The following is an 18,335-nucleotide window of genomic DNA, read 5'->3' as shown; positions in this document are numbered from 1 at the left end:
GGCACCACACATCGCTATGTGTGACACCGCAGGAGCGAAGAACATCTCCTTACCAGCGTCCACCGGAAAAGAAGGAAGGAAGGAGGTGGGCGGGATGTTACGTCCCGCTCATCTTCGCCACTCTGCTTCTATTGGCCGTCCGCTTAGTGACGCCGCAGTGAAGTCGCTATGACGCCGAACGCACCTCCCCCTTGAGGGAGGGATTGTTCGGCGGTCACAGCGACGTCGCTGACAAGGTATGTGCGTGTGACGCTGCCGTAGCGATAATGTTCGCTACGGCAGAGATAACCAACGATGGGGGAGGGTGCTATCGCGCACGACATCACTAGCTATCTCTAGCGATGTCGCAGCGTGTAAAACACCCTTTACAATGCACTATACTATTCGTTTAATGGTAGTTTTCTGCTATTCTTCCATCACAGTACAATAGTTTTGATTTGTAAACCTTTGCTAACATTCTCTCTCCATTTTATTTAGCAGCAAACCAATGGATAGATCTATCAATACACATAAATCGTGATACAGATCTGTATTTACCGAAGTGCCACGAAGTACTGTCACAGTAACAGTGTCCCCGGAATCCCTGCGGTACAAAGAGAAGTATTCAGATAAGTAAACACAGAGAGGAAGATTAAACTTAGTAGTTTTAGGAATTATTTTCTGAAAATGTGTATGTCCCTCACCTCAACCATTTTCAAATTGCTGATACAATTGTTTGGTGACACATTAGTTAGAATCCTTGATAAAAGAATACCCAATGTATTTTGCTTTGTTGATTACACTGGGGAACAAATAAAAACAAAATTGGAGGTGCCTCAGGTATTAGGCTTGATTTTAGGTATATTCAGTCCTCTGAATCAGAATATGTCATTCATTTTTTTGTAGCAGCTCTACTTTTTGATAAAATGCACATTTGTCCACATATGAATTTGGGATTTTTTCCTTGACAGGGGTATTAATTATATAATCAAAGATGGTCTGTAAGATATGTGAAAAATACTTGCATACTTATTAATTAATACTTATTAAAATGGGTATGTCACATTATCAACCAAGCGAATACCGGCTGTTCATAGACAGTTCTCAGTGGAGCCTAAAATGTGTGCTTTTACACAATAGAGAGAAATATGGATCAAACCCAATAGGTCATTCAATTAAGATGACTGAAGAACAAAACACAATTGTTCCAGTCCTCCAGAAGATATCAATATCAATCAACGGTGGCCAATCTGTGTAGATCTACAGATGTCTGGGATGGTAAAAAATGAGCATTGGGTGATAAAACAGTGGCCTCTGAGAAAACACATGGTAGTAGGAGAAAAGAATGGAATTGCAGAACCATTGGTTGACAGAAATAAGATCATTTTCCACCACTGCACATCAAATTAGGTTTAATAAAGCAGTTTGGAATGGCTCTTAACAAAGAGGGAAGATGCTTCATCTACATGTGCAGAAAATTTCCAGCACTGACCATGGAGAAACTAAAGGCAGGTATTTTTGATGGTCCTCAAATCAGTGGACTCATGAAAGATCCACATTTTAAAGATTCATTGAACGATGCTGAGGCAGCTGCATGGTCTTTTTTCATTATGGTTGTATAGAATTGTCTTGGGAACTATAAACCAGATAATTACCCTGAAAATAAGGTAGGGCCTTATATTATTTTTGGCTCTAAAAGATGGGCTAGAGCAAATTTTTAGGGGATGTCTTCTATTTTTTTATTGTTGTACGTTGCCCAGTGTGTTACTGTGAGCAACAGAAAATTTATAGTCGCATGCCAGCAGGTTTATAGAAAATGAATATACACCGCTTCGCCTGTCCCACCCCTCTATGTCAGTGTCAGGGATTGGGTGCAGTCAGACTGCCATATTACTCGCCTGTTAATGCAAAATGAATATTCACCCCTTCTCTCCTCCAGGCCTTTGTGCTGGTGTCAGTAATTAGGTGCGGACAGACTGCCTTATTACTCGCTCGAGAATTGCATCACAATCCTCGGACTTACCCTCTGCTCTCCTGACCTGAATGGGGTGAATATTCATTTTGCATTAACATAGATTTATCTATCCAACGCGTGACTATGAATTTTCCAGGGCTTACTGCAACACAGCAGGGCAATGTACAGCAATTAAAGCTACATATCCTGAAAGGGCTGCCCAAGCCCTATTTCAGGACACTATTAGTATTATTAACCACAACTAGGCCTTATTTTTGGAGTAGGGTTTATCTATTAAGCATACTTCAAAAAGCCATAAAAATCATGCTAGTGCTTATTTTTAGGGTAGGTCTCATTGTCGGGAAAACACAGTAGCAGAAAGAATACTATGTTCTTTCTATCCCCTTGGCTGTACAATGATTATCAAGGTGCATTATCGCCACAGTCGCTTGGATCGTTTCCCAGATAACCTAGGTGACCTAAGTGAAGTGCAGGGTGAACGATTCCACCAAGATTTAAGAAATATAGAAGAAAGATACTGAGGACACTAGGATATCCATATGATGGCAGATTACTGCTAGTCTATTCAAAGTGATTGGAGCTCACGTCAGAAATCTTTAAAGCGCTACATTTGTAAGTTATGTCAGTAAATGAACACTACTATATCAATGACAATCTTTTATGCACGTTTAATTCTTATTCTGTGATGTAAATTCTTCATAAATAAAATAAATTTACATGTATGAATTTGTTTTAATAACCAAGAAGGCAAAAATAATCATCTTTAGTAGACATCACTCTTAGTGTTTGATTAGTCATATGCATACACATAGGGCATATCACATCTCATTAAATAGAAATGTTGGAAGAAAAATAGGGGAAGATCAGCAACAAAAAGTGACCTAAAATCAGCTTCAATATCTCAGACACCAATTTTCTTGTTCCTTAGTGTTATCTATGAAGAACAATCAAAAAGATTGTTTTTTGGGGGTTTTTTTTCTGTCTGAGAACCCAGTCCTGCCCTTTAGCCATGACTATTCAACTTCCTATATAGCCAGGTCCCTTGCCTCCCATACACAGCAGGTTTCAACCGCACATAGAGGTAACATTTGGTTAGGTACCCATGCACACATGCAGGTTTTAACCGCATATAGAGGTAACATTTGGTTAGGGACCCCATAAATAAGAGATTACCGTGAAGTTGGTTATGGGGTAGTAATGAATTGATGAATAAATTAGCTAAATATCTCTTTTTTGCAAATAATCCTCAGCAGTTATGCAATGTCACATTTAAAAAAAATTTCAATTTTTCATATGGCTAGTTGTATTTTTCATTCCTTATATATGCTAAAGCAGTTATGCTTGTTCATATTTCTCTGAATTTGGTGTGCAGCTTTCACTTTATATAGATTATCTATGAAGAAACCATCCTCTGCCATACTGTCATGGACTTTCCTCTGTTGCAGAGTTTTGTGACATGTTCTGGATCAAAGTCTCACTTTGTCTTGTGGGACTCTGCTGATTAAATAAATTTCCGTTCCTTTGGGGAGGAGAGGGTTAATGCCAGGTTTCCTTCCAGCAGCTCCTGACTCCTGGTTAGGTGTTTCCGGTTTGGACCACACTCAGGTCCTATATATACCCTCAATTTCCACTAGATGGTGTTAGTTATTTCCTATCATTTGGAAGCTTGGCCAGGAGGTGAAAGGAGCTGTGGAACTCTCTCTCGTGTGCTGTAGCATAGGTGTTTGCTGCAGCATTTCCAGGTGTGTCTGTTGATTGTATGATAGTTTCACAGTAGTTTGTCTTCTTCCCCTTTTTATGTTGTTTCCTCTGGTGCACTTTTAGTAGGGGCTCCTTTGTGTGTGGTTGCCGCATGTGCGAGTAGTTTTTGTTGTTGTTTTTCTGTTTGTCTGTAATCGTTACTTTGGTGTAGACTCCTGTTCTTGCTTCCCCCCCCCCCCCTCCCAGGTGGTGGATTGTGGAAGGGAGCCCTAACATCAGGGATAAGGACAGGAGATAGGGCCTATATTAGAGACCTCCCTACCATTAAGGGTACCTCTGGCTGTTAGGGTGAGTGCAGGGGCCCCAGCCTTAGGGCCAGTGTGGGCTTCCCTGGGTTCACCAAAGACACCCGTTACACATACAAGACACATGTCCTGCAAAGACTGATGGTGGTCTCACCTGGGGTAGCTTGCTGCATACTATAGGTATTTATTTTGCTTTCATTGTTTTCAATGAGAAATGTAGTGTTATGTATACAGAAAGCTCTCCCTACTGGTGGCTACAGGTACTCTCTATTATCCCATTTTATGACTTCACTACCTATTGCTATACCACCATCACTTTTTTCAAGGCAGACTAATAGGGATGTTCATGGCATTACTCCTCAGGAATTGTCAAAGATTTATGTTTTATATCTCAAAAATTGATTTTTGATATGTTTACAACAATATAAAATCTTTCAGAATCTGCCACACATATGATACCATATGCTATAATGTGACTCATTCTTTTTCCTATATTTACAAGATTTAATGGGCAAGAAAGTATATTTTGATGTCTTTGAGTAGTACTAAAACATTTTTGCTTCAGATTCTTCTACTTTTATTCTTCTGAATAACTTCAGTAATAAAAGAGGAATGAAGGAGCAGAAGGAGAGCCAGTGTTTAGCACCCAAGTGTTCACTACATCAGAGCTCTGCATTATATGCTGAGAAAATCTCCCAGCATATACATTGAATGAGCCATCTGGGCTCTATTCACTAATAGAGTTTAGGAAGTAAGTGGATCTTCACATACTACTCATTCTGCAAGAAAACCCAAGCCCATACAACTATGTCAGTGGAAAAAATAAAAAAAGTTATGGCTCTTGGAAGGGGAGGAAGTGAAAACCAAAGCGATAAATTACAAGATAAGACAATTATTTAAAGAGTAACCAAATTTAAGGCATCACTACAGCATTTCTTGTTGTTTTTTTTCCACCTCTGTAGTGGTTTTTTTAAACATAAATTTTTTTTTTTATTGCATTTTTCAGAATTATTACAATATGTCTAACATTTGAACAAGAATAAATTCACCTTACCAATTTACCCACCCTTGTCTTAACCCACCCTCTTTTATTCCCACTTTATCCCCCCAACATTTTTAATACGCTGAACACCAGGTATAAGTCGCAAAAGAACACACAGCTCCTCTATATTCTGATTCTCGTTTGAAGCCCTAGTGGTTTTTTAACTCACAGGTGCTTGGACCCAATGGCCCTTGAGGTCTCTTCCATCTCTACCATTCCATTACTTATTTTACAAACTGTGTATAGTTACATAACTAATTTTTGTCCGGCATAGAAGGCTATGAAACTTTGCAAATTACTTTATAAGGGTATGTTCACACAAGGCATTTTTGCAGTGTTTTTTTAGCAGTGTTAGGCTACTTTCACACATCCGGTTTGAGCCGTGCTGCTCAATCCGGCTGTGAAACCTATGCAACGGATGCGGCGAAAACACCGCATCCTTTGCATAAGTTTTTACATGCGGCCGGTCCGGTTTTTCCGGTTGCGGCACGCTACTGAGCATGCGCAGTGGAAAAAAACGCATGCGGCGGCCGGATGCGTTTTTTTCCGCATCGCGCCGCATCCACCGTCCATAGGCATGCATTGAAAATGCGCCGCAGCTGCCGGATGCGGCGCGATGCGGCTATTTTTGCTGGAGCAAAAAACGTTGCAGGGAACGTTCTATCTGGCCGCGGCATCGGCTAAATCTGCCGCATGCGGCAAAAAACGGACCGAACGCAAGCCCCTGCGGCACAATACGGCACTAATGTAAGTCTATGCAAAAAAACCCGCAACCGGCGGCAAAAAAAACGGTTGGGGTTTTTCTGCAGAGTGCCGTATTGTGCCGCATTGCAGAAACCGGAGGTGTGAAAGTAGCCTTATTGCTTTAGTTTTATGCAAATCCACGCTAATAAAATGCTCCTTTTTAAAGTCCCAGCAAAGCCTATGAGATTATAGAAATCTCATGCACATATACACCTTTGGTGTTTTCCTGAAACTTTTGTGAATCGCCCTGGTTTATGCTGCGTTTGAAAAGAATGAACATGTTCATTCTTTTTAGCGGTTTTGCCACGATTTTCACCCTAGTGATGGGTGGACTCGCAGATACCCTGGATTGGCGGGTCTAACATGGTTAATAAATTGATTCAGGGTATCTGGCCGAACACCGGTCTATGAAGACCAAAAGCCATAATTTTAAAATAGAGGTAGAAAGGATAGGTGGATTGGAGCAGGTGCGCTATACTTACCAAATCACTGATGCGGCTACCGCAACCCCTCCTTCACTTCCCAGGCCGCTCATTATCTTCATTGCATATTCACTGCTTTCCCCGCCCAACGGCATCTGTGATTGGCTGCAGTCAGACGTGCCCCTAGCCTGTGTGAGAGCGTCTGACTGCAACCAATCACAGACCCAGCTTGACCGCAAATCACCTGAGTGACGTCACCGCTGATTGCGCGGCTCATTCATTCTCTCCCTTGAGCTCACAGTGGGCAGTCATGTCAATGTTGATTACATTGGACCTACAGGGGTGTTTATGGGGTTGATAAAGTAGTGAAAGAGGGTGTTTTTGTATTTTATTTCAAATAAAGGAGTTTTTCAGTGTTTGTGATTATTTCTTTTCAATTATTACAGATTACTGTAGGGCTCATTCAGACCACTATTCAGTCTGTCCTGTTCAGTTCCTGTTTTTTTGCAGACCTACTGACATGACCATCTTTTCAATGTGTTTTGTGTAGGATCAGATGGCACATGGAAGCACTTCCGTGTGCATCAGTTCCTAAACCCCCCCCCACATTGGATGCCGTATGTCCATTCCGTTATTATGGAACATGTCCTACTCTGTTCTGTAATTGAGGAGCATGACACAATACAAGTCAATGGGTCTGTAAAATCCCCGGAAGCCACACAGAAGCACTTCTGTATGACTTCCGTCAGGTGCCCCTACCGCGTCAGCCCCGCAGCTGTTTGCACAGCAGTTTCAGCAGCTTAATAGGTTAGCAAAGTTTATTACCTGCGGTGATGAAGTCCTGCACTCCTGATGTCAGCACTTGTCACTGACTTCCAAGCTCGCCGCTTTCTCACATCAAGTCTCGCTAGCGGTCTGACACTGTGACTAGTGGTGACATCACAGGCCAGTCGCGATACTTCGCTTGTGAACAATGGAAATCAGTGACAAGCGCTGACATCAGGAGTGCAGTGGCGTTCATCACCACAGGTAATGTACCTAGCTAACCTCATGAAGTCAGCGCTCGTCATGCCCTGCAGTGACCTGGGCTGACCTAATGATGTTAGCTAAGGTGACTGCACTGCTCTCCCAGCCAATGGGGAACATTCTGTTCTTCACTGACTGGGACAGTGAGTATGGATCGTCGTGGGACCCCCTTATTGGATTACACCGGACCCGTATTTGTTTTTTCTTTCCAATAAATTGGTGAAAGAGGGAATGTGTTAGGGAGTGTTTTTCAAGTAAAAATTTGTTTGTCATTTTTTTTTATTACTGACTGGGCTAGTGATGTTGGGTATCTGATAGATGCCGTGACATCACTAACCCCAGGGATTGATGCCAGGTGACATTACATAGCTGGTATCAACCCCATATATTACCCCGTTTACGACCACACTAGGGCAACGGGAAGAGCTGGGTAAAGTCCCGGGACTGTCGAATCTAATGCAGCAATTCCAGCCGGCTGCTGGCAGATATTTTTAGACTAGAGGTCTCCCAATAATGTGGGTTTCCCCATCCTGAGAATACTAGTCAGTAGCTATGAGGCTTTATCTTAGCTGGTATCAAAATTGGGGGGGGGACCACACTCTGTTTTTTAAAAATATTATTTATTGTACTGTACGCTATAGACCTGCCCACCGGTGAATGTCATTGGTTGCAGTCAGACAGCTGTCACTCAGCGTGGAGGCACGTCTGAATGCAACCAATCACAGATGGTGGTGAGCTGGGAAGCAGTGAATATGAAATGAGCCTAATGAGTGGACGGCTCAGGAAGAACAAAGAGTGGGAGCAGTGTGACAGCTGCGCCGGTGATCGGTGAGTATATAGTACTTGCTCCTACCCCTTTGTGCCAGATTCTGTTCCCCAAAGATCTTATATGGGGACCAGCATCTCGCCAGATACCCTGGACTGTATGTAACTTCCCTTCGAACGGTCGTGTGAATGTTGCCATAGTAACTGGGGTGTCGCATAGATGCCTGCCATTACTAATCTGGGGCTTAGTCGCAGCTGTTGCAATTAACCCCTGATATTACCCTGATTGCCATCACACCAGGGCAATCAGGAAGACCCGGGTAAAGTGCTGGGATTGTCCCGGTGGGCGGGGAAAGCAATGGATATGCATGAGGCTAATGAGCGGTCTCAGAAGTAGAAGAGGCCTTGGTAGCACGTACTCTTGAGCCTAGAATGTATGGGCTCCTTCCAGGTTAGTGGGCATGACCAGCTGGGTTAATGGGCGTGACTGGCTTGGTTAGTGAGTTTGGTGACATTTTCTGCCTTCTACTATAATCATACAGGAGGGGGCTTCCCATTTGCACTTCCCCCCACCTGGGGGTCTTACCTCCAGATCCCCGTTTCTATTGTACACAACTCCAGGACCACGTGGACAGAAAAATAATGTTTATTCTGGTTGGAAACGTCAGGTTGCATTTAGAACATGCCGCTATCATGTGATAGGGGCGTATTGAAATGACGTCATATCCGGAAGGAATCCGTACACTCGATCATCTACCGAGTAGGTACAGCGACGCCGGAGACTGGTAATGTATAGCGCCCTTGCTTTACTTTTTTTTTCCTTTATTTTTCCTTTTTTTTTTTTTAACTACCTGAGTTCTAAGGTACTTTAGAATCCCCACAGGCCTGGACTTGGTCCAGACATCACAGAAGTGCAAAAAAAAGCTGTAAAAACGCCATAAAAGCATGGCCAAAAACGCAGAAAACCACTAGGAGACTTCTGCCACAAGTTCAGGTTTTCGGCAGGAAAAAGTGCACTAAAAAACACCCTGTGTGAACGTAGCCTTAGATGATTTGTCTTACGGTAAAAAATGGCATCTATTACTTCGTTCAGATAGCTTTTGCCACACTGCGTTTAGTGGCTGCTTTAGCTCTTACGTCCAAATCCACACAAAATGGGATTCGAGTGTATGCACTAAGGGGCCACTGTCTACAATGATGCAGACGGAGTTAGTGTACTTTGTCTGACATTATTTTGGCGGCATACACCTAATGGAGGTGGGAAACAAAATGTAGTCTACAACTGATTTCTTGCAACATGGCTTTATCTCATCAATTTATCGCAATGTGTTACCTGTAGGTTTATACAAGAATGCAGGTAACCATTGCAATTACAATCCATGAACAATGTAGTTTGTCAAATGGCACCTTTATGACATTTTACTTAATCATATAAGTTACAAAAATGGAATCCTAGGGAATTGTATGCTACACACACTACAGAAGAAAGACAATTGTTACCGTTATTCGTGCTTTCTAAAAGCAAGATGCCAATCTCATACCGCAGAATAATTTCCGCTTTCCCAAACAGCTCATCAGGAGGAATCAGCAAGATTTAGCAGCGTTATTGTCTTTTTGCTCTTGTGTCATGCATAATCCAACAAAGATAATGTACTCTGCTAAAAGCCTGCTCTTCTACACTTATCTTTAGTGACGGCATGTACGATGCATTACCTGACCAAGTCTGCTGCCTTCTCAACATGAATGTTTTCCACATTTTCATTGTTAATTGCAAAGATTTGATCACCTGGTAATAGTTTGCCTTCAGCTGGACCGCCTGAAAGAATTAATATATAAAAAAGATATAATTGACAATATTTAATAATCTAGCATACAAAAGCATCAGCTTATGTAACATAAGCACCTACTACCACATATCAGCATTCTCTTATATGGAAAAGTGAACTTTATTATTTTCTTATATATACGGCCCCTTTGAATTTTTTCCAAAGCATGGGTCATTAAAAGGGTTGTTCAGTTTTGGGCCACAAGCTGCAGTCACTCTATGTGAATGTAGATGTGTGAAACTTCACAGCGCGTAGTGTGTGCTCTATCAGGATACTCCGATGTAGGCATCAGGAGCAGGTGATCAATGTGACCGCAAGTATGTGATTTGCATTTCGACTAGACAAGTCTGGTCTTACTTAATTCACTTGTATTGAGCGAAACCATCCACGGAAAATTAGTATATGACTGTGTATGCAAATCGTATAGTTGTGGTCACACGCACGCCTGCTCCTGGCACAACACCAGAGAGTCCTGACAGCATGCACACTGTGCGATGTGAGGATTCACAAGTCTGCAGTCAGATAAAATGCCCAAGTTTGAAGGCCAAAGCAATCTTTTTGTGTGTGCTCTCAGTTGACGCTGAGAAGGCCTTCGACAGGGTCAGATGGGGCTTTATGTTGGCGTCGCTTCGCCAGATTGGGTTGGGTTCTAAATTCATAGGAAAAATTCCTCATTATATAGGGGGCCCTCAGCCAGAGTCAAAATCAAAGGTGTGTTGTCCTTGCAGATAGATATTAATAATGGAACAAATCAGGGTTGCCCCTTGTCCCCCCTTGTATACGTCCTCATAATGGAGCATCTTGCCATAGCTTTACAGAGTAACCTTAATATCCATAATGTTCCAACACGGTCAAAGTAAAATAGCCCTGTATGCTGATGACCTACTGGTGTTCATCTCACAGCCTTTAGTCTCTTTCCCCTCCCTGGTTAGTGAATTCGAGACTTTTGACCATTTCAATTTCAAAGTGACAATTTCAAAGTGAATTACTCCAAATCTGAAGCTCGAAACGTCACGTTGGCTGGCCAAGAAGGGGCTAATTTAGAGCGCGAAAACTGAAGCCCTGCCCCCTGGGAACACAGCCATAAGAAGAAGCCGGAAGTCGCAAAACGAAACTTACCGGCCAGCGAAGGGGGTGCCATGAAAAGACCAAGGGAGAAAAGCGGGTGAAGATCAGCGGCATGTGACTAACGCTGTGAAGTGCAGGGACGCCAGGACTCTGCGGCGACCCGTTACTGGATACCAACGCAGCAGGATGTGTCGGAGTACCCAGGCCCAAGCCCACTTCATGCTGGCGAAGTGGACGTCGGCGATGAAGGGCCTGGCTGCAGCTGTCTGGGCGCGTGAAGTGAAGGTGATCTCGGAGGAGCGGGTAAGCAGTGACCCACACCCCTGTGTTTCCCAGGAACCAGCCGTTGCAGCTGAGAGACACGGCCTGCTCTCGTCCGCCACGTCGTCTCCCTCGTCGCCCGTGTCCGCAGCCAACACCCCGACCGACCCACTGGGTCAGAGTTCCCGGATTTCCAGTTTTCTTCTGAAGGATCTTGCCCTTTGTTAACATGGAGTTTTCTGTTCTGTTGCCCTACTTCCTGTTCATTTGTTTAAAAGCCCGCCCCTAAGCTTAGTCTAGTTGCCTGAGTATACTGCTTCCTGTGTACTCCTGCCCTGCTGCTCTCATCTCCTGATTGCTGTTGGATCCTGTTGAAAACACCCGACACCAGCTCTGGACTTCACCTGTCTCATCAAGCTGTGCTCGGACTCTGTCTGCCGTCTCTGGTTGGCACTTCTGCCCGGTCCCTTCCATTTCATATCCACCCTAGGACTCACATCACGTACGAACATTTTTTGGACTATACCTGTTGCCCTTTCGTGTCCTGGCTGCTGCGCATTTAGGCCTTCTGGGGTGATTGCCAGACAGCCCCTGTATAGGGGTTCGCTCCTGGTGGTCTCCCTGGGGGAGTCCGGTGCGCGGTCCCGGGAATTCCCCTTTGCTCCAAACCCGGCAGGTATTTACTGTGTTTATGTTCTACTGTGTATATTCTGTGTACATATTGTCGTTACATATTATAAAACGTCTTTGCACCAAGAACCCGTCTCTGGTTGTCATTGCCCTAACGCAATCGAAATCCTCAGTTCATACAATAGTATTACACGCTGCCCCAGTCCGTGGCAGCGGAACCCGTACCATCTACGGGGGAGGACCCAGCTACTTGGCTCTCAGGCCTTACCATCACCGTCACTCCGGTACCGCTGACGACATCCCATCCGGCCCCGAGCCTGGCCGCACCAGTGATGACGTCGGCTCCGGCAGTCCGCCCGGCCGCAGCGGTGATGACGATGTCTCCAGCAGTCCGCCCGGCCGCAACGGAGGCATCACTCGACCACAAGCCAGCACCGCAAGTCACGTTGAGCGCTCCCAGACACTCAGCCTCGGCTGAGGCACAGCAGGGATGTAGCTGCCAAGCGGCAGAGCAGGCCACGTCACAGCGGGGTCCCTCATTACCGAAGGTGCCGGTTGCAGCCGGCACGGAGGAACTCCGGCTGTGCTCTTCCCCCGCACAGGCTGACCAGGAGCAGGCAGCCGACGCTTCGTGCTGGGAACGGCAGCAACGGCAGCTGGGTCATGAGATTGCTGTTTGAAGATGATTCAGAGTGTTAAGAGGTAGCGCTTCCCGGCTACCATCCTGCCCGTCCCCGTTGGGACTTTGTTGACTTCCCTGTTCCAGTTTTATTACCCCCATTTAATACAAAGACAAGGCCGAGAACTAGCAGGCCACCCAAAAACTATTGGGCCTTGTAAATAGTCCCTGACCACCCTTTTCATTATCCTGCAGTCTCCGGAGAGGCTGGTTGGAGGAAGGGCCTGCGGGATATTGTAGGCCGAGGTCCCGTCACCATGCAGACTGGTGACTACCCTCCGGGTCAGGGGTCCCCTGGACGTGGGGCCTCTGAGAGACTGCCGGGTAAGGAACTTATTACCCGACCCGTGTGGGCAACACCCGGACCCGAACCCGTTTCATGGACTGGGGAAAAGGGGTGCTGATCTGGTTCTTAGAGGCAGCATCAGGGCTAGGTTTGCTTGGGTGGGCAAAATGAAAAGGACCCGGTCCCGTCCCGTTCCCGGTTAATAAAAATGTTATGCAACGTTTAAGTAACATGCCTCCCGTAAGGGAAGAAAACCAAACATGCTTAAAAATTGTACAAATGTTATTATACTTGTAAATATGGTATTTTTATCTTTTTCCAGTTAAAGAAAAATAAATTGTGGTGGTCGGACAGCCTGCGGACAGTCTGTGGTTAACCAAGGGGGAGTGTGATGCCCTGGCCGGGCCAGGTAGTCACAGATAGGGCCCCGCACTACACCAGTCCCCTAACAAGGTGACAGCAGCCAAACATTCAAACCCTAGTCCCCCCCTCAGTGCTTGATGGACACACCAGGGGGTGGAGCCAGGCAGTTGGACACGCCCACCGAGGAGTTCGGATGGCCTGAGGCGGGAAAAGATAATAGATCAGTTTGAGAGTTCAGTGGAGGAGGACAGGTCTGTGTGACAGGCCTGTAGCAGACTGACAGGTGCCAGGGTTGGAGCCCGGGCACCTTTGGCTAGGAGGCAGACGGAGGCCTCTGTCTGCAGGAGCCGGGAAGATGGCTCGGTGGAACCATAGTGGACCGGGACAGGGTAGTGGCCCGCAGGTACCAACCCGGGGAACCGACCCGGAAACCAGAGCACAAAGGGGGTACTCAGACCCTGAAGCTAGGTCCAGAAGCTACTGGGGGCTAGCCAATGAACTAATTTCGGCCAGGACTATAGGTCCTGTTCCATCCAAAGTCCCGACTGAAGGCAACAGCCCAACGACGGGGATAGAAAGCCACCGCCACGGAAGAGAGATCCCACGGGCCAGCGTCTGCGGGCAAAGGGCTCCTTATGCAACCACAAGCCGGGGAGCGGACTCCTGAAGTTGCAAGCGCAGGTAGTCCACCATCACAAAACAGGTGCAGGAGAAAGGCAGAGACCACCAACCGGGTGGGGGACCACCGACCACCATCACCTTGGTTTACCAGAGACTTGTGTGTTTACTAATAGTGAGTACATCAGTGCCCTCCAGCCTCCCATCTCCCTGCACCGCCCAACTTCCCCAAGGGGTCCCGGGGTCACCATCCCTACCCACGGAGTGGTTAACAACTTGCTGCGCAACATCTCCCCCGGGTGCCCCATAACTGCAGTGGTGGTGTCCAGCTTCACCACATCCCGTGGGTGGCGTCACAAACTTAAACAGAGCTCCGGCCATACACCTACGTAGCCACACCACCAACTCCTTTTTGATCGGAGTGACCGCAGGACCCCCGGGTCCGGAGACCCTCGAACCACCCACTGTAGGTCCGTACCTGAGCGGCTCGGCTGCCGAGCACGGGGCGGCACATTTGTCTGGCAGCGGCCTGCACGGTTATACCCAGGCATTGGAGGTCCTCACAGTCCCCAACCCTGAAGGAGTGGTACGGGGAGATGAGCAGCCTTTATAAGATGGTAGATCTGACCGCGAAATTTAATGCCACTACAGACAAATTCTTACAAATATGGAGCCCCTGGATCCGGTTTTTAGACTCTCTGGCATTTTCATCCTTGTTCCTCAATTCCTGAGGGCTCAGTTCCTTCCTGCACATCAGCCCTCTCCTCCTGGGTCTTTCCCCTTGATTGTATTCTCTTGAGGGGTGTTCTGAGATCAGGAGGGAAGGTGAGGCAGTATGAGTAGGGGTGGGTTTTTTTTTGGTTTGTCTTCTCCTGCCCTCTCTCCATCCCATTTCCTTCTTTTCTCTTCTTTCTTTTCTTTCCCTTTTCTATATCTTTCCTGTTTATAAAAGTATTGAAGGCATTGGTAAATGATTTCTTCCTCAAAAATGTGTAGAGGATTTGGTTTTACATAATAACTGTTGTTCTTTACCCGTTGTGGTACTCTAAAGGGTGCTTTACACGAGACGAGCTATCATGTGATGCATCGTCAGGGTCACGGTTTTCGTGACGCACATCTGGCATCGTTCACGACGTCATCTCGTGTGACACCTCCGAGCGATGCAGTATCGCTCACAAATCGTGAGTCGTGTACTCGTCGCTCAGTTTTAAAAAATTGTTTAATTAAAATGGTGCCGGTTGATCATCGTACCCGGGGTAGCACACATTGCTCCGTGTGACACCCCAGGAACGATGAACACAGCTTACCTGCATTCCACGGCTTCCGGTGACTATGCAGAAGGATGTTTATGTCCCGCTCATCTCCGCTTCTATTGGCCGGCCACTGTGTGACGTCGCTGTGACGTCGAACTTCCCTCCCCCTTCAGGAAGAGGATGTTCACCGCCCACAGCAAGGTCACTCGGCAGGTAAGTACGCGTGACGGGGGTTTCACGACTTTGTGCGACACGGGCAGCGATTTGCCCGTGACGCAGAAACGATGGGGGCGGGTACGTCTTGTGTAATGCAGGCATTACTTTTCAAGAATTTATGTCTACGCTGTTGATGTTTTGAAATGTTATGTTTGCATGGACATGTAGAACCCTGGGGTCAAGGGGGGTTAACCCGACTTGTCGCCGGGCCGGGGATGCAGATCCTCTGCGTCGTCACGGAGTGGCCTGGCCCGGTTTCACTACCCCGAGGCGTACAGGGATGGGAAGGTGGAGGGTGGTAGGAAGGATGGAGGTGGTGGAGGATGGGTTGACTGTGAGGAAAGTCTCTTATCCTGACGCCACCTGCGGTATGCGGCCAAGTAATAGCCACCACTGCTGTCGCTGTCCTCTGGGGCAGATGTCACTGCAGCTAGGGTGGTCTTGCTTCCCGCAGGTGAAGCTAAGCCCCAGGGATATGATGATGGTAGAATGGAGTAATACGTTGGGGGTGCAGGACTGAGGGTGACGACAAGAACTGGACGACACAGATTGGAGTCTCCTTTTACCTTTTACTGGTACTCGGTGTAGTCCAGGAGTTAGTGGCCCGGTCAGCCTGGAAGCAGCAGGGAGATTTCTCTCTGCCTGGTAGTTGTAATCCTCCTTCTGTGTGCAGGTGTAGGTCGCTGTGGCCTGAAGCTGCACAGCATCCCTCTTTCTATGTGTGTTTGTATCTTCCGTCTGACGGGTAGCGCGAGCTGGTACTGGGGCCCACTTTGTAGAAGCAACCCCGGGCTCTTTCTTGCCACTTCGCCTCCGGATTTTAAATGGGCCAGAAGAGGTAGAATGCTCTGCCCTCCGGTGTTACTACTGGGCCGTTAGCGCCCAGTAGTCTGAGATGCCTGTATCCCGCTCTATGCGCTTAGTCCTGGAGAGCTGGGCAGCAGTTCTCAGACAACGACCGTTCTCTTTGCTTCGTACTACTGTTCTGAGGTCTAGCTTCCTGTTACTCCCTAATCCCTCCTCCAATTCAGTATGTCTAGAGTGGCTCCCTTCAACACAGGTTATGAGCACCCCCTACTGGTCCGGAGGAGGAAGTATTGTTGCATGTTAGTGTAATGGCAGAGAGTTCCCCCACTGCTTCCAAGCATGGCATTGCTCCCAGTGATGAGAACAAAGCCACTGTGGCTTCCAGAACCACTGGGGTGCCACAGACACTTGCTGCTCTTTTAAAAAACAAATCTTTTTAATCTTTTTTTTTATTGTATAAAAAGTAGCATGACTAAGCAATTCTAATATTGCTCCTCCTTCTCTCCTCCTCTCTCATTCGCTCCTCACGCAACCGACTCCAAAACTTCTCCCGAGCATCCCCAGTCTCCTGGAACTCGGTGCCTCAACACGTCAGACTATCTGCTACCCTTGCAAGCTTCAAACGGAACCTGAAAACCCATCTGTTCAGAAATGCCTATAATCTACAATGACCTCACTGCTTCACTATTGTGCGGAGCCGCCGCCCGACCACCGAGCGTGGCTGCCGGCCGACCACCGAGCCGAGCTGCCACCCAACCAATCTACACCCCACCTACTATCTCCTCCCCAAATCCTATATAGTGTAAGCTCGCAAGGGTAGGTCCCTCTTCCCTCTGTACTAGTCTGTCTACTGTAACTTGTATATGTATTCTGTATGTAATCCCTTCTCATGTACAGCACCATGGAATTAATGGTGCTCTATAAATAAATAATAATTATAATAATAATATAATAGAGCAAGTGGTTACAACAACCTCATTATATAAGGTAAAATGTCAGCAAGACCTGTCATAATGGTTCTCTACTGGTTTAAATTAGGGGTAAATATATGAATTACAGATAATGTCATAAATTGCATGTGCTGTAATGCTGCTATTGATTTATTATGATCTCCATTGCATTGCTTAAAGGTAAATGTTCACCTACCTGCGGTAACAGCTGTAACAGTAAGAGGAAGGTTGCGAGATATGTCAAAGCCATAGCTGTCAATCTGCGGATCTTTTTTTATGTCTAATGTGATCTTCAATGAACACACATATTGGTTTGGACCAATGGATGGACTTTCTCCGGTTGAGGTTTTTCCACTTTTCAAAACAAGATCAGAACAAAAACAAAAACATTCACATGAATAACAGTGCAAGACATACCAGCCCAGTGTTGCATTATACATTGATTTAAATGACCTTTTGCTATAGTGTTAGTTTTCCAGTAAGTGAAATCCAATATACGGTAATTGTCTTTTATGTAGGTGAGACATAACAGAAGCTCTTTTTGACTATTTTTTTGCTTTGAATGATACATTCTTGCATTTGCACAGCTTGGTAAATGGTTTTAACACATTACCAAGTGTTAAAGAGGGACAATTTAAGAGCAGGATACCCTTTTAAAGTTGTGTATGCGGCCATAACTAAAGTATACAGATAATACAACTCAACGAAAACTGTTTAAAGTCTAAAAATGATTTTTTATTTTAATTTAATCATCATAACAAAATTCTTAAACATATGTATAAATTTGCTCAACAGGTGTGCGAGACAGAGGGGGACTGAGCCCTAGTGCAATAATATATAGTGTGTTTTACAAATAAAATATATTTTTTGCTTTAATTAAAAAAAAAGTGCATGTATGCCTTCAAATCTCAAAAAATTGGATATGTGTCTTTAAATCCACACTGGATGTATTCCTGCATGTATTCCTTTAAATCTAAAAAGTGCATACGTGCCTTTCACAGTGTTAGGCTATGTTCACACACTGCGTTTTTTACCTGCGTTTTTGGTCCGTTTTTGCTGCAGAAATTTCTTGAGAAATTCTTGTAACCTTTTTGCAGACATTCCCCAGCAAAACCTATGGCAAAAAATTAGCTGTGCACACACTGCGTTTTTTTCTTAAGAAAATTATTTCAGTAGATTTTCTTAAGAAAAAGAATGAGCATGTCACTTCTTTTCTGCAGCTAACTGCGTTATTTGCCATAGATAATTGGCATAATAACGCAGGGAGCAACCAGCGGTAAAAACGCACCAAAAACGCACCGAAAACGCACCAAAAACGCACCGAAAACGCAGGAGCGGTTTTGGTGCGTTTTTTAACGCAGGTGCACTAATCCTTCACTCTTAAGAAATTTCTTAAGAAAAATCATTTTTCTAGTGTGA

The 18,335-nt window shown here is 45.6% G+C and overlaps 1 protein-coding gene across 2 annotated transcripts in view; it reads right to left on the bottom strand.

Moving 5' to 3' along the window:
• Positions 1-18,335, bottom strand: part of FRMPD1 (FERM and PDZ domain containing 1) — a 294,156-nt gene that overhangs the window by 97,148 nt on the left and 178,673 nt on the right. For both annotated transcript variants that reach the window (XM_075315875.1, XM_075315884.1), the window contains exons 3-5: positions 17,113-17,270; positions 9,673-9,775; positions 538-583 (exon numbers count right to left, since the gene is read on the bottom strand). In XM_075315875.1, coding sequence (XP_075171990.1) covers positions 538-583; positions 9,673-9,775; positions 17,113-17,270 — 307 coding nt within the window. The remainder of the gene's footprint in view (positions 1-537; positions 584-9,672; positions 9,776-17,112; positions 17,271-18,335) is intronic.

Source organism: Anomaloglossus baeobatrachus, chromosome 1, assembly GCF_048569485.1.
Source record: "Anomaloglossus baeobatrachus isolate aAnoBae1 chromosome 1, aAnoBae1.hap1, whole genome shotgun sequence".
NCBI classification, from domain to species: domain Eukaryota; kingdom Metazoa; phylum Chordata; class Amphibia; order Anura; family Aromobatidae; genus Anomaloglossus; species Anomaloglossus baeobatrachus.
Note: the sequence above shows the minus strand (reverse complement) of the source record. Positions and strands in the feature narration are given on the sequence as shown.